Here is a 27,732-nt window from a genome sequence, read left to right as displayed (position 1 = left end):
ATATAGACAAGAAATTATATTCTTGTTTTAATCTTTTATCTTGGCACAAGCAAGCAGATTGCATGCGAAATATCTTCATAATTCAGTCAGAGAAGCACGTAGTGATGTCTTCAAGAATAGAAAAATCACAACTCCATGGTGGACTCAAGAAGCAATGTGTAAGAAATTCATGGAAAAATTTTATTAAGAATATAGAAGATAAAAAATTAGAAGATAGCATTGCAAAATGTTCTGGAGGCTAATGAAACCACTTAGAAATGGAGAAAAGAGTGCTATAAAAGCAATCGAGATGAAAAAGGTGATATGAAAACTGAAAGATATTCTAGGTGCCTGGAGGAACAACTTTGAAAGATTGCTAAATTAAACAAAAAGTAACAGAACAGTAGCATAAAATATTCAAGAGAAACACAATTAGATGAGTGTATCAATACTTGAGTAAACATACCATCATAAAAAAAAAAAAAACATGAAATGTGGAAAGGCAGCTGGAATGCATATTGTATTCCAGAAATGTTCAAATTTGAAAGTACAAAAGTTTTACAGTGGCTGCCATGCATAATTCAGAAGGTCAAATTGCAGATGATTCGAGTAGAGCTTTCAGAGTAACAATTTGTAAAAATGAAAATAAAATTGAATGTGAGAACTGATAAACAATTCCTCTTAACTGTTCCAGGTAAGATTTATGCAAGCATTACTATTGCAATTATGCAGTCTGCAGACTCATCAAGGGAAACCATACACATATTTATGCCCTTGCTAACACACTTGTTCACTTATCAGGGATAAGACCATTCTCTACTACTAGTCAGTACTACTACGTGATACCTTCAAAGAATCAAGGACTCATCACAGAGTCCTATACTGTGTAGTCATCTACTAGAAAATTTCCTGTGCATCAATCTTCTTCCTCTTATCCCATCTATTTGGGGTTGGCTTTTGCATGCGATTCCAACCAAACAACTTGTCACAGAGCCTGACATTGGAGGGGAGGGGTATCTGTAAAAGTGTGTGTTCACAGGGCCAGTTTGTCTACTCTGAGGGACGAGAAACCCGAGTTTCCAGGAGAAAAAACCCTCCACCTCTGTATGAGATCAGCTAACTCACCATTAGTCAAAAGAGACAAGATAAAGGTTCCTCACATCATGGGCAGAAATCAAACCCAAATCTTTCTGACCAAAGGCTTAGTCTGTATCGACTGAGCTTGTATACCTGACTCTAGGTATACAGTCAGCCATTGCTTCATGCAAACACTTCTTAACCGCCTCCCATGCACTATCAACTTCTAGCCCTTTCAGTTGTACATGCCATGGCACTGTACCAATCAATCTCCTAAGCTTGTCATACTTACCAGCCCGATAATTCCACGTGTACCCTGTCTTAATTGGAAATTCCACACCTTTAGCCACCTCCCAAGTCAAGACCCTATGATCACTCACCAATTGGTGGCAATGTGGTCATATTAGTTACAGCCAAATCCTCAGATGCAATTACTAGGTCAAGCACTCTCTGACCCCTAGTATTTTCCATTACATGCTGTCCCAGATAGTTATCCCTTAATAACCGCATAAAATCCAATTCCTTCCTCCCATGTGTCTCCTCTCTTCACTCCAATCAATGCTACCATAGTTGAAATCTCCCATAATAATTACCCTCCTTCCACTCATTTCTTCTATTTGCTTGTGCATACTATCTCCACCATCTTTTCCGCAACCTGGTCTATAGCAGCGCCCAATTGTATATTTTGTTCTGCTAGCTATAATCTCACACCAAATGGCCTCAAATGTGCTCTTTTCTCTATCTTGCAATTCAACTTCTATTCTCCTTGGCTGCAGCTCATCAGCTATCATCAACAATACTCCTCCTCCCATTTTATTCTCCCTGTCATTCCTAAACACACTATACCCATCATTCAATCCCACTAGCTATATCATCTACAGTCAGCCATGTTTCACCAATGCCAATAACCTGTGGTCTGGAAGTGCCAACCAAGGCCAAAAATTCTTCCTTCTTATTCTTCCTAGTACCTAATACTCCTAGCATTAGTGTACATGAATTGCAGACCCCCCGTTAGCCCCATCCCTACCTTGATGCCTTATACTAACTATCCAATTCTGATGTCCTTATTCGCTTGGGCATATTATATGCATTAATACACTCAACTGCCTTCCTAAGGTCTGCATATCTACTACCCCCCCCCCTTAATAAATCTAGTTTCCCTGATTCTGCACATCCACTTCATTCAACAACACTTTTTCAAGTCTCCTTACACCGAATCCATTCAAATGCAAACCATCCATCTTATATAGATCCTTTCACCCATCGAACTCACTACACATGTCCACACCACTCGTCATGCATAACCCACGCATAAAGTCATTTGCAATTATGGCCCTCCTAAACACTTCACTGTCATACCGCAGCAAAAGACTAATCATCCTAACTCTGTCACTCTTTTCTTTTGCTACCTCAAACAATTCATTCAGGTCCTCTATCACTTCCATTTTATCTCCTTTCAAATCATTCGTACCTGCCATAACTATCATTTCTTTCACCCTTTCCTTTTGCTCTCTAATAGACTCACGTCCTTGATGGTCGCACCAGGTTGGTACCATTTTGTCAAATCCTCTACTAACACACCTCGTACTAATGAATCTCCATACAGCACTCACTCCTTCATTTTGTTTAGGTTCACAATCATACTCTCATTTTTCCTATCATACTTTTTATTATTGGCTGGTACACTCGGTAGACATTTGTGCATACGCTCTAGTTGCCGCTTTGCTCTATGTATTGCTCTGCTCAACAACGCGATCTCACTCATTGCATCTATCTCATCTTTTTTATTATCTGTTAAGCCATTAATTTGCTCTGTATTAATACCATCATTCACACTTTCTACATTCACACCCTCACAGTTCTCTGGTACAACCTCGCAATTTCTTATATTGCTATTTTCTTCATTCTGATATTTGACAAAAATATCACACTCGCGACCTGAAATACACTGTAATTCTGTATTTTCCTTACATTTTCTACACACTTTCACTCCATTATCATCATCTAACCATACTCCAACCACTCTCTGCAAAGCGTACATTTTGCAGATAGTACACTGGATAATCTTTATATTACAGTTATTGAACAAAGATGGCGAACCATTATTACGATAGAAGCGAGCACATGGCTCCTTTTACAGAAGCACTGTGCTCGCTTCTATCGTATTTTATCAAATTAATAATTGAAACACCAAAAACACAAACAGACACACTAAGATACGCAAAGCAAACAAACTACGTAATATTCAAGCAAAATTGTCAATGATAACTTAAGCACTACAGACTACGAATCCCTCTCACATATCATAAATATACACACATATATCATAAATATATATATTTGTTCCTGCCCCCCCCCCCCCCGCCATATACGGATTGGCAAAATTATTCATAAACCCAACAACCCTCTCCATCCCATAGTAGCTGTTATTGATGCCTCACTCTTTTAAGTTAGCCAATAGTTATCAAAATTCTTAATCCCACTTGCAGGTCATTCTTCCTTTTATATTAAAAATTCCACTCATTTCAACTCTTTAATCCAAAATTTAGTGTTAGATATTAAAATGCCATGATAAACTTTGATTCCACTTTTTTTTTTTTTTTTTAAACTAATATTATTATTATTATACACCTCCAGGGAGTCCAAAGACTCATTGAGGGAGGGCACCTGCTCTACAACTCCACTCATCCACCAACTGACCGCAACTCCACCAACGCCATCTACTGCCGACTACCACAACTAGTATTTCCACAGACAATCACAAACATCCATGCCCACAATAGGATTCAAACCCGCAACCTTTTGGCTGAAGAGCAGATATGCTAACCACTCGGCCAGCCAGGCTGACTAATATCTTTCTAAGATTTTAAATATACAAAAAAAAAAAATTTAAAAAAAAAAAAATTTGTACTCACCCTATGATATCACTGTTCTTCTCAAGTTTAACATTCGTTCTGACTATTTTACTTCGAAAGTTACCATTCATAAAACAGACCGAAGTTATAGCCATGGGCTCTTCTCCTCTAGCCAATTATTATATGGAGCATTTTGAAAAACATGCTCTTGATGCTGCTATTATCAATCTTATCCTGGCTAAGATACACTGGTGAGTTCTCTATTCAGCCATCTCAACAGACAGCATCCCAGAATCCAGTTCACTATAGAAAGAGAAAATAATAGCCTCCCTTTTCTGGATACTCTAAATCATGCATCTTCCCAATAGCACCCTTTCTTTCCAAGTTTACAGAAAAGTTGGTATACACACACCAACTTTTCCATCATCCCCCCCCCCCCCAACAATATGGTGTTATCAAAACCCTTGTTAATGGAACATCCAATCTCTGTTCTATCCAGGTTGAACTCTCCTTTATTCACCACACTTTCTTGTCCAATGGCTACAATGCAAGAAAACTAATCATTTCTCCCAGCTCTTCACATCCCTCTCAACTTGCAGACTATAGTAATGCTATCATTGTTCTTTATATCCAGGGCACTTTGGAAAAAATAACCATAACTATATATATGAGTATAATCTCTGCACTTCATTCAAACTTTATCTGAATTAGGCTGTCCTCTTCAGCTCTTCCAAGGATCCTTTACCGTGGGAGATAAAGGATCTTTATCTGTTCCAGGTGTTTATAAAGTTCCTCCTGAAACTTATCATATTATGGTCAAGCTAGGAAATCTATTAACATCCACCTAGAAGAACATAAAAAATACACCTACCACAATAAATACAGTCAGTCAGGGCTAATTGAGCACACCTTAGATGCCTTGCGAATTAAATGGAAAAAACTATAATACTTCACTATAACACATAAAAATTTAGAAAAATTTTTAAAACAACTTAATCTTAAAAATATGGTTAATATTAAACTTCTTATGATTTGGGAAACTAATTCTTATGCCTCCTGTCCAACACAGCTAAGGCTAGCTTCAGGCTTTTAGCATGATCTTTTCCACTTATTGTTTCATGCAATTGTGTGTTTTTACAATTTTAATCTTGTTTCCCTAATGATCTCTCAGTGACAGACAAAATATGAGATTATATATATATATATATATATATATATATATATATATATATGTGTGTGTGTGTGTGTGTGTTGTTAAATTATACTTTAATTCTCTTTAGGGTACATTCTTTCCATATCACAAGGCTAAATTAAAAAATAGTGTCGAGAATATTATTAACTTATTAGAAAATGTACGTTCAAGTCATCTATTCCCATGACTTCCAACATTAAGTTTATTTTATATGCATACAAGGCCACTCACTTTCACTTTTAATAATCCATCCCCACTCAAGTTGGGAAAAGAAATGTTGTGACCCAACAAGAAATATCATAATGAAAATTCCAAATAAATAATATCATGATACCTTTTGCAGTGTGCACCCAATCACCATTTCCCTCAACTGAAGATGTAATCTTGGAGTTTTTCTTTCTTCTACTGGCAATATAACAAATTTCCTTAGGATTAGCCTTGGGTTGCTTGGCTAGGCATTGCTTACTTGGTTAGGTTGGAAAAAAAGTAGTAAACATACATCATGATGTATTACTTTTTTTTTCCCGAACATAGCTTATCGCCTACCATCTGCACTTTATACATTTGGAAACAGCCTCAAATTTATGAGAGCATAAGTGGGTTACTCCACAATGCTTTTATTTCATTGGTCATCCCATGTAACTCTTCCCTAAACAGATCACCTTTCTTTGCAACTTTCCATTCCATGAAATGATAACTTGTTTTCTAAATGGTACTTGATTAAGAACCTATAATCATCATCAAATTCCTGACATGTACCCTCAAGGGGTGTACAGGATATGATAGTACTACATTAAAAATTTACATCATTACTAACTTCCTATCAACAATTTTCCTCCAAATCAGTCTGTTACTTTAATAATGTTACCAACATTATCAGATCTTATATTTCTGTCGTCTAAGGCACTTTGTACCGTATCAATCCACCTATATCTTGGTCTTCCGCTGGGTCATTTTCCTGCCAACCTGGCAGAGAACACTTGTTTTGTTAATCTTTCCTCACCCATTCTGTTTAAGTGACCATACCACCTGAGATTAGCTCTGCTAACACATTCCTGGATGCTGACAATGTCAAGTTCTTTCCTAATATCCTCGTTTTTAATATGATATTGCCATCTGTTCACGCCTCTAACCTTTCTCAGGACTCTGATATCTGTAGTCTCTAGTCTTTGGTCAAGTATTTTACTTCTGACCAAGCTCTCAGATCCATAAGTTAAAATTTGTTTGAACACTGTCTTGTATACAACTAATTTTAGTGTTTTGACTAATTTCTCTTTTATTCCATATAAATTTATCTAGTTGACTTCCTACCATACCATCTTTGTTGATTCTGTTGTCTATTTCCATATTTAATTTACCATCTTCACTAAAAATCGTGCCTAAGTAGCTGAAATGTTTTACTTGTTCCACAGGTTCCCCGTTCACAATGCAGTTGACATTTTCAACTATTCTACCTATTTTCATTTTCTTTTTACTGCTGACCTTCATACCATATCTATTACAACAGTTATTCAATTTAGTCAGGGAATCTTGCAGACTTATAGCAGATTTATTTAGAAGTATAACATCATCTGCATAAAGCAAAGAGCTGACATTAGCATCTCCAATTGTGATATCATGTTTAATGCCACTTTCCTTCATAATGTGATCCATAGAGATAATGAATAAAAGAGGAGATAATGTACATCCTTGTCTCACACCAGATTTAACTTTAAACCATCTTCCTGTACGTCCTTCAATTCTAACTGCTGACTTACAACTCAAATAAAGACTAAGTATTGCTTGATATAACATCCCATTGACACCATATAATTGTATTGTATTGAATAGCTTCTCTCTTGGCACCTTGTCATATGCCTTTTCCAGATTGACAAAACTTAAATACAGATCTTTGTTATATTCCCATGATTTCTCAACTATTTGTCGTAAAATGAAGATCTGATCCTGCCAGCCTCTATTTGGCCTGAATCCAGCTTGTTCGTCACCAAGCTTTTCTTCCACAATTCTTCTCAACTGTTTCTCAAGTATACATGCATAAATCTTGCAGGGAACACTAGATAGGGAAATACCTCTAATTCTCACATTGTTTTATTTCCCTTTTTATATATGGGTACTATTAGAGCTCTACTCCAATCATCGGGAATTCATCCCTCTTTCCAGGCTTTCTGAACTATGCAATGCAGCCACTATAAGACTTTTATACCACCATATTTCAGCATTTTGGTCGAATATCATCTACTCCTGCTGCCTTTCCACATTTCAAGCTTTTGATGGCTTTTTCTACTTCAAGTATGGATATGTATTCCTGACTGTATGCCTGTTGAGTGTTTTTTACTACTGTGCTATCACTGCTTGTTTCATTTAGCAATTTCTCAAAGTAATTACTCCATACTTCAAGGATATCTTTTTCTCCTGTTTTCATGTCACCTTTATCATCTCTAACTCCTTTTACTCTTTCCTCCATTTCTAAGCTTCTTCAACAACCTCCAGAATATCTTACCACCTTCTTTATATTTATTTTCTATGTTCTTGCCAAAGTCCTCGCATGACTTTTGTTTAGCTAGTTTTACACAGTGTTTTGCTTTCTTACATTTGTCTCTGTATTCTCTAAGAGCAAAAGTTGACTTATTTGCCAGGAACTTTTGATATACTTTCTTCTTTTCCTTCACTGCCTCTTTAACTTCTTATGTCCACCATGGAGTTCTGATTTTTCCATCCTTGCAAGATAACCTCACCACATGCTTCTCTGGCTGAATCAATCAAAGTTTTCTTCAAGGCTTGCCACTGAATCTCCAAGGTTAGGTTTGGTTCCTGTTCTCAAACTCTTATTTTTTCTTCAATAATCTTTGTGTATTTTAGTCTGAGAGTGTATTTTTGTCAAGTTCACATCTGAGAGCTGCTCAACTTTGATTCGCTTTAAAACTTTCTTACATGTTATTCTTTTCAATATGAAATTCAATTTTATCCTGCTCAAGACTAAATAGTGAACACTTCCAATTTCAAATCCTCTGTACACTCTGGTGTCCTGCACCAGGAAGAAAACATCACTATCAACAATAACATAGTCAATGAGACTTTTCTTATTCCTTGCCTCTTCTCTTCATGTGAATTTGTGCACATTTTTATGTTGGAACATGGTGTTAGTAATAACCAGTCCATGTCTTGAGCAGAAATCCAACAGGTATTTGCCATTATTATTAGCTTTGCTCTTTTCTCCAAATTTTCCCAAAATATTTTTGTATGTCTGATAATCATTTCCTACTCTACTATTTGGATCCCCAACAAGGACCAACTTTTCCTTTTTCATTGTGTCAGTTGCTTTTTCTAAAAGCATCAATAAATTCCTCCATTTCTACCTCAGTAGAACCATAGGCACAAATAAGTCTCATTGTCGAATTCCCCATTCTGATATTTGCCCACATCACTCTACTTGAGACTGCCTGCCATTCAAGAAGATTAGCCTCTTATTTTGTGTTGAATACTATGGCTACTCCTCCTTTTCCTTGATTGTCATTGCCTGAATATAACATTTTGTATTTATTGCTCAGAAAGATCTCACCAGTTTTTGTCTTTTTTGTTTCAGTCACCCCTATTATGTTGATCTCTTACTTATCTAATTCTTCAGCTAGCTCCATTTCTTTGCCATTCAGGCCTCTTATGTTGATAGTACTGATCTTTAACTCTAGTGATGTTGAGTTGGGGTGTGCTTTCAGATTTGTTCCAGTAGCTGACTTTTTGATGTTCGCCCTGGTTCCCTGGTGAAAACAACAGGGGCCTTGTTTAACCAGGCAATGCCCCAGCCAGCATGAAATTTTGTCATGTTGTGCCATCATTTTCTATATGAGAACCACTGAGAATCAGCATATTCACACAGAAGAGAGAAAAATAGCAAAAAGGAGAAAAAAATGAAGCCTTAGTCAACAATTTCAGCTATTTGATTTAACACTATTAAAACTTCCATTCTTTACCTAAGAATGAATGAAAAATACCAAAGCACAATAAACCTAGCATAGACATTCCCACAACTTAAAAATAATTGAAATAACTAAAAAAGTAAAGGAAGACCTGAGTCGTCTAGCCCTCAAGGAGATGGTGCAACCATATCGATGTTCATATTTGCTGCACAGATTTATTCAAAAACATCATTTAATACAAGGAAAATGGCTTTACTATAAAAAATAAAAAATTGTAGGTTGTTTGCACCATTTATTCAGAATCTGCTCCTTTAATACTTTTCCTCTGCCAGAAAATGAAACAGAAAAACAAAGCAGAATACTCAGAGGCTTTAACTTTGTGATTTTTATGCCCTTTCCAAATGTGGTACTTTAAAACATTTGAGAAAAATTTAGACTCTTCCAACACCATTGAAAAATTTAGCAAAACAATCTCTAATAAGGTCAACATTGAGATCCAGTCTACAACACATAATCTACACCCGTCACTATGAAAGGGTGATCGATACATCAGTGTCTTGACAGACAAAGCAGGGACACATCTAATAAAATGATTGTCCCCTTTACTAGCTGGTAGTTATAAGGAATTAGTTAAGCTAAACACAAAATAACAGTGTTCCTAAACATTTCTGGTATTGCTAACGAGCACCTCTGAATTAGTGCCTACCTAGGTTTTGGGGTACTGTGACAAAAAACAATATATCTGATCTGAGTTTACCTTCATAACCTAAATCTCCACAGCTAAATATCATCTTATTAAATGACAATACAATAATGACATACAAGGTAGTAATTATACTGAGTGGTATACTATGAGATTTCTTTTGGCCTGCGTGGCTAATTCCTATCATCTGGTTTACCTTTACTCATCATGCTCGTGCCCTTCTTACCTATGCTTTGTAATGATCATAGGTTTGGAATCGCATTTTTCCTTATATTCCCTCCACAGCAAATTTCTTTTAGGTGGCAATGCATGTGTAATTGCCACCCAAAAGAAATCTCTCCAACAGCCAGCTCCATATTTTTCATAAATTATGCAGAGATAAAAAACATAATCACAAGAGTCAATGAGAGTAATGTTACTGTGGTCATCAGTGCTAGTGACTTATAACTGGGAAGTGTTGCTCAATGATGGCACTACTGTACTTATAAACCACTAGATTATGATCCCACCAATTCTTAAAAGAAAATATTTAAAAAAGCTTCTTAAAATGTCACATCTTAACATCCTGAAATATAAGTTAAAAAATTCCAACTGTTTAGTTCAAAGAAATGAAAGAAAATTAAAAAAATAATCACAGCACAACAATCCAACCTCAAATTCTAATATAATCCCTTCAATATTTGATGTTTTATCTTTATTTCTTAAAATTAAATTTAGTAAAATGGATATAATTATGGAGATGTTTTATAATACTGATACATTAGAAACTGACACTAATAAGCATGAGCAATATTATACATCAGCTCTCACTTATAGCAAAGTTGTGGAGAATCACAGAACTATTCAAAAGATAGTTTGTCACAGTGGATAGTCTGCTATGGTCAGATTTTCTATATAATACACTGGATTCTATAAATTAAGGAAGAAAGCAAAAAAACCACAATGACTCAAAAATTGTATGATGAATTTTTATGCAATTCAGTGAAAAGCAGTATGATATTAGATTTGAAAGAAACACTAACAAAAATTGAAAATGAATAGTTTAATTTATTGAAAATTGGTACATGAAAGAGAGTCAAAAACAAGTGGTTAAAATGCCTGGATAAAGAACATGGTCATCCCTCATAGAAATACAGTGCTCACAACATTTTTTCATGTTGCTAATAATGGTATCTAGGAGCTTATTTGGTAATAACCATGGCTTCTGCAAAGCTCTCTACATCTCTCAAGGTTTTGATGAGGGGAGAATTGAGAACAGCAACACATCTACCTAGAGCATCCCAGACATATTCAATAGGATTAAGATCAAGATACCATGCTGGCCAGTCCCTATGTACAATAGCCTCTTTGAAAAGATACTGGTCCACAAGCTTTACTCAATGAGGATGAACATATATCTTATAGGATAAATGTCTCCCTCATCTCACCCACATACTGATGAGAACATAGGGGTCCAGGACCTTGTCTGAGTTTCAGCATTCGTGGTTCCACCAGGAAGCACACAGGTTGGCAAGTTTACCGAATGAGATGCATCCTCAAACCATCACGATACCTCCATCATAAGTATCCCTTTCATGGATATTAGAGGGATAATGTCCCTGCTTCTCTCCCAATCAGAGCACACCTAGTATCATTTTGTAGAGTAAATCAGGATTCTTCTGTAAACAATACCAACTACCACTGGTCTTGGGTCTAGACGACATGGAAGCCAGCCCATTTCAAACATTCTCTCCTGTGGTGCAAGGATAGGGCATGCAGATTACCAGTTGCCTAGCATAAACCAGCTTTAACCTTCTGCCCACAGTGGATGCGATGTCAATTCACAGCTGATTTGGAGTATCATTCTATTTTGGTAAGCAGGTAAGAGATATTGGTCATCCACTGCAGTTCTAGCCCATGACCTTTACTGCTTCTCCAGGATACTGTTTGTAACTGTTGGAATTGGTTCCCCATTCAGTGAAGTGAATGGCTTGCAGCTGCATCCAAGAATTTTATTATCATGAAATGTCTTGTTCTCACTCCAGACACAAAATGGAAAAGTACTCCAAATCTGCTTTTATGCTGTGGCTTATTTGTGCATACTACTGACAGCACTAATCATTTCTACACAATAACCAATCTCATTATCACTATTCACATGTGTATCAGATGTCCCCCCCCCCTCTGAGTTATTACGATATTTCTCTTTTGTTTTTAATTTATGGAAACGAATGTAGTTGCTATCTATGTGATTTTGGTTGGGCCTTATTGATAATCTAATACAGTAATTGAATCTATTACAACAGTGTTTGCTATATAGCAAGAGATGACAATACATAATGCCAATTCAGTGCTAGTAATCCCTCTATCTGAATTTTTCATCATGAAAACCATAATTCTCATACAGCTTTAATTATAAGCATGAACATAATTGACAATTACTATAAAAATAAAAGTGGCCAAATAAATGAGCAAAAACAATTTATCTTACAGTTAATATATATTAAGCAAAGACCTCTTGATTGAAGATAAATTTCATATTTCTTTCACTATCATCAAGCATCTAGCCATGCTTCTGAACTTTATCATTCATTATGATTTCTTTTAATGGTTAAATAAAAATGAAAATAATGTATATAAATCACAAATACTGGAACTGTAAAGATGCATATCTGACAAGATGATGCTGATCTGACCGAAGTTAAAAATGGATTAAGAGCAATTGCATCAGAAAATAAAATACAGCTGACTCACTATTAAAAAAAACTCCTAAGGGCCACAGGAATAATTTGTTACAATGAATTTCTTTTAGCATAGCTTTGCACCTATGGAGCTTCAGTTAGAATTTTTCAATAGTTTATTAAAGTGAGCAAGTGTACAACAGTGTCTGCTATAAGTGAATCATACTTTGATAACATTTCATTAGCAACGCACTTCAGTATTAACTATAAATAATACAATATAAGCAAGAGAGACATATGGGCTTGTGCAAAACCAAAGCAGTAAACCATAAAAGCATTAGCTATGTAAAGTTTATAAAAGTGAATGCAGTTGTGTATATTAGGATAATTAAGGTCTCAACAATAACATTAAATCCTTTAGCTCTTAACTTTGATTTATGGGTGACTGTGCCTACCATTTTTGTCCAGTTGATTCTATAGATGATCACTAAAAATATTTAGCTAATCAAGCCAGCTTTTTTTTTATTTTTAGAAATGGATAGATGCTATACTTTGAGTCTGCCAAAAAAGAAGGAATTTTACCAACTGCATAAATTTCATAATGAGAGAAAAACCCTACCTCTACTGTAAATAGCTCTTATGGTATTAGCTAAAAAAAATCTTATAAAGTGGTAGAAAGTGCTTAACTATCCCAAATCGTCAAAAAATGTTGAATCTAAACAGGTTGGTCTTTTCACATCCAAATGGCAAAATAATGACAACTTTGGGGGTGGTACACATCCAGTAGTGCAAATTTGTGTGTACCTATCTTTATATAGGTAGCTCAGTATAAATCTGATAACTGCCAGGATCATCCCATCAATGTGGATCTGATTTCTTGCAAGAAGTATATCTACAACAATGTCAAGCATTGAGAATTAGCATTCAGTGTAAAATACTAACTTCATGATTGTAAAATAAACATTTAAATTGAAACTAATCAGGAGTTAGAACTCACTTCAGTTATTACTACTATGCAAATATTGACCATGAATCCAAACACTTGTCATGGTTAATGTGGCCTCTCATCATTCAACACAATGCCTATTATGGTTCTCCTGAAATTCATTCACTGGCAAATGACTCAACTATTTTTGGCAATCCATTCTACTAATTCACCACTCTCCAAGCACAAAACCTAGTACTCTTCTATATTAACCACACTCTTGTATAACTTCCAGGAGTGACAATGTATTCTACTATCCTATCATGTGCTGACAAATATCTTCTGAATCTTCCTTATAATATCTTGTTTCCTTCCTTCCTATTCCCTTTTTTTTTTCCTTCAATCAACCAAACCTTTTAACTCACAAATCTTCAATGTATCCTTATAGAAATTACTCTACAGACTAGTTAACTTGCTTCCAGATCTTTCCCAACAAACTTCCTCATTCCTGAGAATCCCAGGCAATGAAATCCTTGCACTGCAGTCCAGATGTGTTCATATCAAAGTCTAATAAAAAGAGAGAACTTCCTTATCCATATCTGTCAGTGCATTTCTAACTTCCAAATGATGCATGCACATGCACACACATAACACAGACAGACAGACAGACAGACAGACAGAGAGAGAGAGAGAGAGAGAGAGAGAGTAGGAGAGGAGACAGTCCCAGTAAAGAAGCTGTAATGCAACTATAAAAATAAATTAGGCAAAATGAAATTAGAGAAATTTTCACTATGGCAAGTAAAAGGACAGATGAACATGGACGCATAATCTTAGTAAATGTGGAAATAGGAAGTGTAAAATGCTTTAGAAATAGCCAAGTTAAGTAATCATTTTAATAAGGTATACATCCTAGGCAGACCAATTTGCTATCTGGATACAGGAATGAGTTATGTGAAAGAAATAGCGAAAAAAGAGATGGAGATAAAGCTTCTGTAAGAGCTTGATTAAAACACACCATTCCTTCAGCAATTATCTATCAGCAAAGGTGCTGAAGGAATGTGCAAGAAAATTTGAAATGCCTCTGACTTGATTATTCAAGTTGAGTCAAACAAGCATGGTTCCTAACAAACAACAAAAAAGGGGGTGAAAAAGAACGATAGAAAGATATTATATATATATAATATCGAAATATATATTTCCATTATAGAAAGATAGAGCCAGGACAGAAAGCAGCCAATCATAGACCAATATATCTCTGGAATGGTCATGAAGTGCTGGAAAATATATATTTCCATTATAGAAAGATAGAGCCATGACAGAAAGCAACCAATCATAGACCAATATATCTCTGGAATGGTCATGAAGTGCTGGAGAAGATAATTAGGATTATCTTCTCCAGTATCTTCCTTGGTCTATATCCAGGGCTGTAGGTGTATGCAGATAAGTACTTCAAGTCATCTATAAAGGATGGTGTAACTTTGTTAAAATTAGGTCTTGGTTGAAACAATTTGCTTGTATTTGATAACTAGAGTAACTGCAGAGCTAGATAAGAGGAATGGATATTATGCAGCATTTTACTAAAGGCATTTGACAAGATTCCATTGCTGGTACAAACTAAAATGGATGGGTTTACAAAACAGGCTTGAGACATGATAGGAGAGTGGCTAAATGACAGGTATCAAAGAGGAATATATGGAAATTGCAGTTTAACTTGTATATTAATGAAACTGAGTTTGGTCTGAATAATAATATTCATTTACTTGACGATGAAAAGTAAAGGATCATAAACAACAACATTTCTGGCACAGAATCATTGTCAGCTATACAGATTCTATAGACAAATGTTTCAACTTTTATTGAGGTCTCCTTGGTGGAAGATAGACCCACGAAGATACTGAAGCTAAATTAATAGACGCCATATTTTCCCATATACAAGTAATAAAATGACATATAATCACATTTTTAAAATAATCTGTATCACAGATAGTTGCATAAAATTTTTTTCATTTGGTTATCAATAACCAAGTGACAAAAAACTTTTCCATAAGGCACAGTAATATACATGTTCAAAGGGAAGTGTGCTTTGCATTATGGAATGCAAAGGCAATTAGTATGAAGTTAATAGCATTTATAAGTAGCTAGTTGAAACCAAATAGCATCCTCATTGCCCAGAAGAAGACAATGAAGATGATATTTAGCTTTATGGAATTGTGCATATGAGGACAGACCGAGGGAATGTGGTCAAACTTTCAGTAATTATTGGAGAAGGACCACGCAACAGGATTAACAGTATAGACAAGCGAGATTTTACAGCTCATGGTGAGATCTAGGTTCTCATGGCATATGCACACGCGTGCATATGTGTGTGTAATAGAAGGCCAGTGGATGTTGTGAGTGAATCTTTGATGAATGTTTCAAATAAAAAAAATATATGTACTTAAGCAATGTGTGACCTGAAAAGGTCACAGATTATTGAGAAGTTCAACTTCCTGAAGAAGCCTGGATAAAAATAAAAATCTTCTCACCTGTATACACAATGTGCAGCTGTAATGATCCATCGATCATCCAGTATGGCTCCCCCACAAAAATGTGCATCATGCAATCTGATGGATACCTAAGGGAGGGAAAAAATCATTAAACGTTCCCAGATCAAATGTTTTCTTAGTCATGTTTGTTATGATCATGTATGTATTCATATGAAAACAAAAACTATCAATTAGTGGAAATTATTAATACACTTCTTTGGAATAGATCAGACTTATTATAGTAGGTCTTACTCACCAGCAATGTTTTATCATAGATTAAACTTATTCACCTACCAAAGAGCAACTAAAGCTGTAAAAACTTTTCATTCTACTTTTTCTCATACTCTTAACACAACTAAGAATGACCACATATTCACACTACCTCCACTATATATATAATCCTTTCCATACTGATAGTAAAATTCCTTCATCAACTTTAAGAACTTTATCATATCTCTTCTAATAATCTGCTAAGCTCTAATTTAGATTTCCTCAACATGCCTAAGTTGTGAGACTGGCTTACCATCTCAGGAATTTTCTTAAATTTTCCTTAGTACAACAAATACCAGGTCAAGTCTCCATGCAACAATCTAGATGCAACATAAACAAGGCCAGTAGAGCAAAATATATTATGCAGTTTCTTAATTCTTACAACATACCACTTAAAGATCAGGTTTGTTAGCCATCTTCAAGTCTCTTATCACAACCACCTCCTAGAGTACAATTCCACCACTGGAGTACACCGAATTTCACTTCTGCACTTAGCACCTTCATATGAAAAGTCCATTCATAAGCCGCCTATATCTTCCTGAAATGAATGACATCACCTTTTGTATCTCAAACTTGCATTACTGGCAAACAGTTGAATATTTCATATCAGTCCTAGTGAAATAACAAGCAGGAACAGAACCCTATGACATTACACTGCTGACTTTTCTGCATGGGTATCCATTCCCCATCCAACCAATCTCTTATCTCAATCTGTTATCCGATTTAACCTCTCTAACTTGTAGACCAACTTACCTTTCATCTGTCAAATTCCTTCACAAAGGAAAGCACTATATATGAGCTAACTTGATCCAATATATTCATTATTTTTTTCATAAAATGAAAGTAGATTTCATGTAGATCAATTCAATCCTCTATTCTAGTCCTAGCCTCTCTCTCTCGATCCTTCCCCTCATATATACCTGCAAACTATTATCTCATGATCTGCCTTCTTGCAATCGGTTGCCAGCTTCCTCTGCTCACATTTTCTCATCAATATTGGTGTATACACCAGAGCTCTCCCTTCTGTATAATCTCTCACATATATCAAATCCAAACTATTTTTTGGTGATGTCAGTACACTTCCTTCATCATTTAAACCTTGTAGCTACAAAAACTTCTATTATCAATGTCTTAAACTGATCTCCTTGCTATCCTTGAATACTGGTGGGTGGTAGATGTCGGTGTAGTTGTGGTTCATTGTAGTTGGTGGATGGAGTGGTGCCCTCCCTCGATGAATCTTTGGATTCCCTGGAGGTGTCACGTAATAATAATAATAACCAAAACACAGTCCTTACCTTTCACAAAAATGATCTTGCTTAACTTCTTGTGACTCTATAATTCAGATTTTCAAATAAAATCAAAAGTTCCATTCTTGAACCAGAAAGGTTAGCAGCATTAATACATCTAGCATCTCCACCTCCAAAATAACTTTTTGTGCTACTTCTCACCTGTATAACAACTAATGTTATAAATCCTAAAATCCCACTCTGGAATACTGTTCACCCATTGGAGCAGTATACTTAGAATCCTTGATTTTATTCAAAAGAGAGCAATGCAATTAATTGATTATTCCCTCCACCACAGATTCACTCCAATTACTCTCACGGGTGTTCTCTTTCTGCAGGTATTTCCACAGAAAATTCTGTTGAACTGGCTAGTATCATTCCTCCACATTCCACCAAAAACACTAACCAAGTGGGTGGTAAATGGTCCACATTCATTTACTGCCCAGTTTCAAACTAACTTCTCTTCCATCCACCTGTTTCATTGAACAAAACAAACATTTCTCTCATTCATGGTTACATGGTGATCAGAATTCATTATGAAAATTATGGAAACTACTACCATGTTAGAGTAAAACTACGGTTTAACATAACCCAAAATAATCACTCCATGTTTCAATCTTCACATTAAGGTCATCATCTCGAGTATACACATATATAAAGAAACAAGCTGCACTACAATCTACATGGTATGCTAAAATTATATTGATTTGGTCAACCATTAAAACTACTGGCCTGACCTCTGGTGAAAAAAAATCCTACTACATCAATGCTAGAGTGAGTCCTGTTATCATCATCATCATCTATTTGGTTACAAAAATAAATTATTTTTGTAACCAAATAGCTAGAGAGCAACATAATCACACAAAGTAACTCTTAAGTATACATATAAATTAAACCAAATAGTCAATGGTGGCCAATAAAAGCTGAAATAACTGCTTAGAGTCCTAAAGTCAGGCTTTGCTGGAAAACGAATTAAAATTTTGATTAACCATCCTAATCTTAACAATAATGGTGGCATTAAAATTCCAAGAATTTGGATGGCACACATTCAACCAACTTAGTTCAAATTTTTCAGTAAAACTTTAGGACTAAGTAATTATTTCAGCTTTTATTGGCCACCATCCATACTGTCTGGATGAGTAACTTTGTGTGAACATGTTGCTCTCTAGCTTAATTTATTTTTCTAACCTGATAGATGATAATAACAGTACTCTAGCATTGATGTAGTAAGGTTTTTTTTTTTTTCACCAGAGGTCAGGCAAGAAGTTTTAATGGTTGACCAAATCAATGCAACTTTAGCATACCATGTAGAGTGTATACTGTAGCTTGTTTCTTTGTATATATGTGTATGCTCCGGATGATGACCTTAATGTGAAGGTCGAAATGTCGAGCGATTATTTTGGTTTATATTAAACTAAAGTTTTACTCTACAGTAGTTGTTACCATAATTTTTATAATAAAACATTTCTCCCACTTCTTCAAAAGCTACTACCTTCAGCTTTTTCAAGAAACCAATTCCTTGTTTTTTTATGCTCTTTACCCCCCACATGGCACCAATGTGCTATAGCTTTTGAAACCTTTCATGTGTTTGTCTAATTAAATAAGAAACTGCATATACATAAATTATTTTGCAAACCTAAGCATTCTCTCTCTCTCTCTCTCTCTCTCTCATAGCCAATTTTGCCTTCATTCCATTTCTTCAGGAACTCTTACTATAGCAAGATTCATTAAACAACCAAGTGGACAATACATTCAACTCCTAGCCATTATTTAAAAATACATACAGTATCTAATCCTACAGCCTTATTGATATCTGACTTAATACTTTATACACTTTCAATTCTTTCTAGTATTACCTCCCTTCTGTGGATTACATAGTGCCACTTGTATGAAATACTCTGACAACTACTCACAAAATAACTACATCTCCTGCAACAATCACTTTGCCATCTAAAATCCACTGATGCTTTCCTCTCATGATTTCTTTTTCTTGTTTACCATCTTATAGAAGAACTTCCTTAGGATTTTCTTTGGTCTAACTGGCAAATTTCCTCTCATACTGTTTTTTTTTTTCCCTCAACTTTCATGCTTGTCACTTTTCTCGTCTTTCCATGATAATTGTCAGTTATCTAAGATAACAATTTTTAATCACTGTGCTTGCTTAATTTCATTGTTCATCCATTTCATTCCTACCTTATTTATCCACCTGCCTCTTGATATAAATTTTTAGCCTGTATTAGATGCGTTTTAGTGAATTTTCATGTCCAGCAATCTGCTTACCTCATGGTTCATTATTCCACAGCACTGATGTAAGTTGACTAAAGTTTTCCATAATCACCCACTCAGTTCTATAACATATCCCTTTTTAGCCAAAACCTCTGCTTGATTACTTCCAAAGTCAGTATTTCAAGTTGGCAGTTACTCTCATTGATTGGTGGTAGTGTTAATACTTCATTCACAATAACATCCTCTGAGGCTATTGCCAAATTCAACAGTGAAGTTTTACTTTGCCTCTATCACACCTTAGCATGTAGCAGGGGGACGCTAGAAGGAACTCCAAAATTCAGGTCATTGCTTCCAGTACTATATTTTTCATGCCTAACTAGTGTGTCTAGATATTTCAGTTCTTGTCTTATACATTTTCTAGTTTATTAATGTCTTATTTTAAAAGCCAAATGCCATCATTCACCTCAACCAAAACAAACTAACTTCCTCTATCTACTATCATTAACAGTGCCCTGCTTTTTCTGTCCCTTCTAGTCCTCCAGAAAGATTCTACATTTCTTCAAATCTATTCTCACCTGCACAAATCATCCTCAGTTAACAAGTTCTGCATATGCAAATAATCCTGGAACAAACTGAATCAATGTCACAAACTCAAATTCAATATTTCTCATATTCCTTGAAAATGAGAAGCCAAAGTGAAGACTTGCTCACTCTCTCCCTGTCATTTTGTGCTGCCTTGTAAGTCCACAACTTTGCAAACCTTTTCCCTTCCATTAGTACATTTCAGATAAAACGAGCATACTAAGATCATCCCACCTCTGTTCACTTTATTCTAGCTGCTACATATCTTACTTCAGTCTGATCCTTTTCACTTTGTCCCTAACCCTTTTCACTGACCCATTTTTCCATTTCAATTGCCATTATCACACTGATACCTGTATCCACTCTTGACTTCTCACCTCCTCTCAACCAAAAACAATTGCTTCTAATGTCCAGTAAGCCTGCTAAAATTAGCCCAATTTCTTTTAAATCACTGCATACAATCATGAAATGCATATCTTATGCCATACAGTTCTACTATCTAGCCATTCATAATCTCTACTGTTCCTCCAATTCATTTGTCATACCTAATCAACTTGCTACTTATTTTTCCAGCTATGCTCTTACATGTCACCAACTTCCTTAATTTAATTCAATTTTCAAAATTCAATTAATAAAATATTGATTGAATATTCTATTCCAACCATTTCTTTTATGCATAGGCTGCATAGAAGAAATAGTTGCAAGTTTTTGGGTGTGTGGAGCAAGTCTGAGGGAAGAATGGATTCATGCAAGAGGGATAGCCTGTGCTTCAATTTGCTTAGCGCCAAGAGTATGGAGAAATTATTCATTGGTAGGAGGTTTAATACAGAGTCAGCAAGAATAGATCATGATGAGAATCTATGCATAAGAGCAACTAAGTAAGTTATGAAACTGTTAATGACACAAATCCACATAATCGTGGAGGTAATGAGCTTGCTAATACATGCAAGGATGGCTGCATAAGTGAAGCATTAGATATGAATGGAGATCTGCAAGTTTTCCAGCCACATCATGAAGACTACAGAGGTGAATATTCAAAGAGAGGATAGAGATAACTTACATCTGTATAAACATGTCAGGAGTATCAAGAAGAAATGGGTTGAGTTTGCAACCTTGGTGAATATGATATGGCCCCAGATTGCAACAATTAAGGAAACTTGGCTCTCAAAAGGAGATGTGCTAAATGGTATCAATTATTTTATTTTTTTTTTTTTTTTTTAAAAAGTACAGTATTTTTAGGAAGGACAGACAAGACAGGAGAGGAAGGTATGTGTTACTAATGTATCAGATGATTTGACTCTAGTTAGGGTAGAAAGCCATGAATGCAATAGTAATAAAACAATTTTCCATTTAGCATAGAGTTTAAAGCTCTGGTGTGAGGTTGAGTCTAACACAATTAAATACACAATGGGGTGTTATTACAGACCTAGTAAATCCATTGCTGGCAACAATGAAATGCATTGGCACATCAACCTAATGGGTACTTATTAATCATTATGGGCAAACTTAATCATCTGAACAGTGATTTGAGCAATAATGAAATCTCATGAGAAGAATGAAGCCAAATTTATTAAGCTGGGGTGAGACAGCTTCAAGCAGCATGCAAGAGAAGAAAAACTGTAGATCAAGTAGCGTTAGACCTGATTATAGTCAGAGGGGGATTTCAGTTAAAGATGGGACTGTCTTGCCACCAGTTGGTGAGAAGGACAAGCTGGACTGACTTGGGAAGTAGTTGAATATATGGGTGTTCCATTCAGAAGAAAAGGTTACATGCTCAACTATAAAGCAGTAAATTATGACCAACTTAGGAGAATACCAAGTTTGATCCCATGATATCAGTTGCTAGATGGAAAGAATATCAGCAGTGCATTCAAAGTATTAAAAAAAATATTAAAATATAAAAAAAGTATTAAAAAAATACCTCAACAATAAAACATAGGAATGTGTCCATGGTCTTTGGAGAATATGTAGGGTAGAAGTGTAATGAATTATACTTGCCAAGAAAGTATATTTTTGTTGAATCTTTTATCTAAGTATAAACTAAACAAGTCTGCATGTGAAGTATCTTCAGAACTAAGATGCTTGTATTGGGTTAGGAAATAAGTTCGTTGGTTTTTCAGAGTGGAATGAAACATTTTATTTAATATATATAATAATACATACTAGTCAGTTATATATTGACTCTCTTTATCAATGACATCTTCCACCAACTTCATTATGCCATGTTCATAAAACTCCTGGAGGTTTACTGGAGAAAAACTGATCCAGGTGTCTTTTGACAGCCTCCTCATTAGCAAAGGTTTTCCCATTCAGAGAATTCTGCAATGATCAGAATAAGTGGTAATCAGAAGGTGCCAGGTCCAGTGAATAGGGAGGATGCAGCAAAACATCCCAGCCAAGACTTAACAATTTACTCCAGGTTGTTAATAATGTGTGGGGGGTCTAGCGTTGTCGTGGTGAAAGACAACTCCTTTCCAATTTACCAATTCAGGACATTGTGCTAATTGCATGGGCCAGTCGCATTAACTGTGAGCAATAGAGAGTTGAATCAATCATTCTGCCTGATGGTAACACCTCGTAGTGGATAACACCTTTATAATCCCACCACACAGCGAGTATGATCTTCTATGGGTGCAATTCCAGAACGGAATTTGGCAAACCACTTTTGGCATACGCGTTCTGTTAAGGTACCATCCCCATATACGCTCATTTTTTTCATGGGCCTCTGCAACTCGTTTGCCTTTTTTGAAATAAAAAAGCAAAATATGCTGGTAATGAACGTTATTTCCTTCCATTACTAAAAATATGTTACAGACACGCAACTGAAGTAGGCAGAACAAAAATTCACTAGAAAATTAGGTGAAATGTCACCTTTCGACTGCGCAATAGCATTGCACGGTAGCGCAACAACAGCAACAGGCGAAGCGGCGTAAACTTGTACTAACGCATAAACCAAACGAACTTATTTGCCAACCCAATATATACAGGTAGATGGACTTCACATCAATTGCCTTAGTATCCCATAAAACAAAGTGCACTTCCTTTCAGACATGCATAATACTATGCATTAAGGGAGGATCACTATCCATACAGGTTTTGACCTTTACTGAGGTTTCATAAGTGGAATCCAGTACGATAAAAATGTTGAATTTAATGCAGAAGTCTCATTTCTCATACACAAACAGCAAAAATGTCTATTATTAAAGTACTCTGGATCAAAGATATTTGTATAAGGTTATGCACCTTTTTACTACTATTACTATCAGAAATATGACTTCTGCATTAAATTCAATCTCTGTATCTTCCTGGGACTGGCTCCCACTTATGAGACCTGAATAAAAGAAACCAGTCTGAGTGGTGACCCTCTCTTAATGCATACAATTATGCACATCTGAAAGGAAGTGCGTTTTATTATTATTATTATTTGTTTCAATAAGGAAATACCGTGAGTAGGCATATTTAAATAAATTATAATATGGGAATAAACTCGCGTAAAATATTATTATATAAGTATAATTTTTGCTCAAGATACTTAGGCAAAAATTACCTTCCAGTTATACATTAGTTACTTGGGTGGCACCTTTTGAAATCATCAGTTATTGTTCAATTAGCTTTTTATATGTACTGAAGATGCCTTTGATACTTAGGCGAAAATTATACTAATAATAAAATAATATTTTATGCGAGCTTATTCCGGTATTATAACTCTTTTTATAATCCAATAAAATCCTCTCGCTAACTTAAATGTCTATCATATCACCTCTTTTCCTCCTATCCCCTAAATTCTGCAAATCGACATTTCTTCAACCTCTCTCCACAGCCAACATTCCATAGTCCTTGGAAGTTTTTCCACCTGGTTATACTATGAATTAAAGATATCAAGAAATTATATACTTGGTTTAATCGTTTATCAAGTGTAAGCAGACAAGTTTTCGCCTAAACTATTTTCAGGACTGGGGCAACTTGTATATAGAAGCTTATGACTTCACATCACTTGCCTTAGTATCCTATAATGCAAAGCACGTATCCTTAGGTATGTATAATGTTATGCATTATGGGAAGGGTCACTATCCAGACCAGTTTCGGCCTTTATTGAGGTCTCTTCAGTGGGAGCCACACCAAGAGATGATACCAAGGTTGAGGTAATGTAGAAGTCATATTTTCATATACGAGTTGCTAAAAGGTTATCAAATTCCTGCCATGTACCCTCAAGGGAATAGGATGTCATAGTACTATATGAAAAATTTACATCATTACTTTCTATCTACAATTTTCCTCCAAATCAGTCTGTTACCTGTCAAGACCCCAAGATTATCAGATCTTATATTTCTATCTTCTAAGGCACTTTTTACCATATCAATCCACTTATATCTTGGTCTTTTTCCTACCAACCTGGCAATAAACACTTGTTTTGCTAATCTTTCCTTTTCCATTCTGTTTAAGTGGCCATATATTCATAATATCATCTGAGATTAGCTCTGCTAACATATTCCTGGATGCTGACAACATTAAGTTCTTTCCTAATATCCTCGTATTTAATATGATATTGCATTGATGACAATGCCTCTAATCTTTCTCAGGACTCTCATATCTGCAGTCTCTAATCTTTGGTCAAGTATTTTTACTTCTGACCCAACTCTCAGATCCATAAGTTAAAATTGGTTTCAACACCATCTTGTATACAGCTAAATTTAGTGTTTTGACTAATTTCTCTCTTATTCCATATAGATTTATTCAATTGACTTCCTACCATACCAGTTTTGTTAATTCTGTTTTCTATTTCTATATTTAATTTACTATCTTCACTAAAAATTATGCCCAAGTAGCTGAAATAATAAATTTGGTTTAATCCTTTATCCAAGTGTAAGCAAACAAAGTTTGTACCTGAAAATATCTTCAGGACTGAGGTAAGGTGGTACATCCCCTGGTAACTCAGATCAAAGGTGGACCAAGCTCTCATCACTCCTTGTCTCAGTATCTCCCATAATGCAAAGCACATCTCCTTGCAGACATGTATACTGCTATGCATTAAGGGAAGGACCACTACCCAGACCGGTTTCGACCTTTATTGAGGCCTTATCAGTAGGAGGCAGGTCCCCCGTTGCTCTGAGTTGCATGGGATATACCACCTTACCTCAGTTCCGAAGATATTTTCAGGCACAAACTATGTTTGTTTACACTTGGATAAAGGATTAAACCAAATTTATTATACTCTAACCAAGTGCAAAATAAACTTCCAACATCTTTCTCTAAATCCAGAGTAATTTAATAATAAGGTGGCACACCTTTTGGCAACTCCTATAGGCAAAGATGACCTCGCCATTGCATCTGCCTTAGTATCACCACTCTGGATATTCTTGCCGGCCTGGTTGGCTGAGTGGTTAGCGTATCCGCTCTCCAGCCAAAAGGCTGTGGGTTTGAATCCCACCGTGGGAATGGATGTTGCGATTGTCTGTGAAGGTACTAGTGGTGGTAGATGGCGTTGGTATTAGATGATGAAGGTTGGTGGAGTAGTGAGATGAGGAGTTGTAGAGTAGATGCCTCCCTCGAGGAGTCTTTGGACTCCCTGGAGGTGTGATGTAATAATAATAATAATAATATCTATTACAAAAGTTACTCAATGTAGTCAGGGAATCTTCTAGACTTGTAGCAGATTTATTTATAAGTATAACATCATCTGCATAAAACAAAGAGATGACATTAAATCTCCAATTTTGATATTAGGTTTAATACCACTTTCCTTCATAATGTGATTCATATAGATAATGAATAACAGAGGGGATAATGTACATTCTTTCCTGACACTAGATTTAACATTACATCTTCCTGTACTTCCTTCAATTCTAACTGCTGACTTCCAACTCAAATAAAGACTAAGTAATGCTTGATATTATGCCCCACTGACACCATCTAACTATAGCGTTTTGAATGGCTTCTCTCTTGGGAATATTAGATATTTTGTAGCTCTGGAAAAGACACTTTGTCATATGCCTTTTCCAGATTACAAAACTGAAATACAGATCTTTGTTATATTTCCATGATTTCTCAACTATTTGTCGTAAAGTGAAAATCTGATCCTGACAGCCTCTATTTGGCCTAAATCTAGCTTGTTCTTCACCTTCTCAACCGTTTCTCAAGTATACTTGCATAAATCTTACCAGGAACACTTAGTAGAGAAATACCTCTGTAATTCTCACATTCAGTTTTATTTCCCTTTTTATATATAGGTACTATGAGAGCTCTACTCCAATCATCCAGAATTCGTCCCTCTGTCCAGGACTTCTGAACTATGCAGTGCAGCGACGGTAAGATTTTTATACCTCCATACTTGAGTATTTTGGTCCAATATCATTTGCTCCTGCTGCCTTTCCACATTTCAGACCTTTGATGGATTTTTCTACTTCAAGTATGGATATGTATTCCTGGCTGCAACCCTGTTAAGTGTTTGCCACTGCACCATCACTGCCTGTTTCATTTAGCAATTTTTCAAAGTAATTACTTCATACATCAAGGATATAATTTTTCTTTAATTCCTTTTATAGCACTCTTTCCTCCATTTTTGAGCTTCAACAACCTCCAGAATATCTTGTCACCTTCTTGATATTTATTTTCTATATTCTTACCAAAGTCTTTCAATGACTTTTGTTTAGATAGTTTTGCACAACGTTTAACCTTCTTACATTTGTCTCTGCATTCTCTAAGACCACAAGCTGACTTATTTGCTAAGAACTTTTGATATGTTTTCTTCTATTCCTTCACTACCTCTTTACTTTCCTGTGTCCACCATGGAGTTCCGACTTTTCTATCCTTGCAGACAACCTCACCACATGCCTCTCTGGCTGAATCAATCAGTGTTTTCTTCAAGGTTTGCCAATGAATTTCCAAGGTTTGGTTCCTGTTCTCAAACTCTTTCGTTTTTTCTTCAATAATCTTTGTGTATTTTAGTCTAAAGTTCAAATCTGAAAGTTGCTCAACTTTTATTCGCTTTAAAACTTTTTACATGTTATTCTTTTCAATATGAAATTCAATTTTATCCTGCTCAAGACTAAATAGTGATAACTTCCAATTTCAAATCCTCTGTACACTCTGGTGTCCTGCACCAGGGACAAAACATCACTATCAACAATAACATAATCAATGAAACATTTCTTATTCCTTGCCTCTTCTCTCCATGTGAATTTGTGCATATTTTTATGTTGGAACACAGTGTTAGTAATAACCAGTCCATGTCCTGAGCAGAAATCCAACAGGTATTTGCCATTATTACTTTGCTCTATTCTCCAAATTTTCCCAAAATATTTTTGCATGTCTGACAATCACTTCCTACTCTGCTATTTAGATCCCCAACAAAGATGAACTTTTCCTTTTTTATTGTGTCAGTAGCTTTCTCTAGAACCTCAAAAAATTCCTACACTTCTACTTTAGTAGAGCCTTCTGGGGGATCATAGGCAAAAAAGTCTCATTGTCCAGTTCCCCGTTCTGATATCTGCCCACATCACTCTACTCGAGACTGCCTGCCATTCAAGAAGATTAGCCTC

At 35.6% G+C, this 27,732-nt stretch overlaps 1 protein-coding gene across 1 annotated transcript in view; it reads right to left on the bottom strand.

The window, feature by feature from the left end:
* LOC150102771 (trypsin-1-like) overlaps nt 1–27,732 on the bottom strand; it is a 109,735-nt gene that overhangs the window by 46,000 nt on the left and 36,003 nt on the right. The window contains exon 3 of the mRNA XM_090399391.1: nt 15,831–15,919. Within this exon, the coding sequence (XP_090255517.1) occupies nt 15,831–15,919 (89 nt within the window). The remainder of the gene's footprint in view (nt 1–15,830; nt 15,920–27,732) is intronic.

Source organism: Typopeltis vanoorti, chromosome 10 (genome assembly GCF_054136105.1).
Source record: "Typopeltis vanoorti isolate ZY-2024b chromosome 10, IOZ_Tvanoo_1.0, whole genome shotgun sequence".
NCBI lineage: Eukaryota > Metazoa > Arthropoda > Arachnida > Uropygi > Thelyphonidae > Typopeltis > Typopeltis vanoorti.
This window is presented reverse-complemented; position numbering and strand designations above follow the sequence as displayed.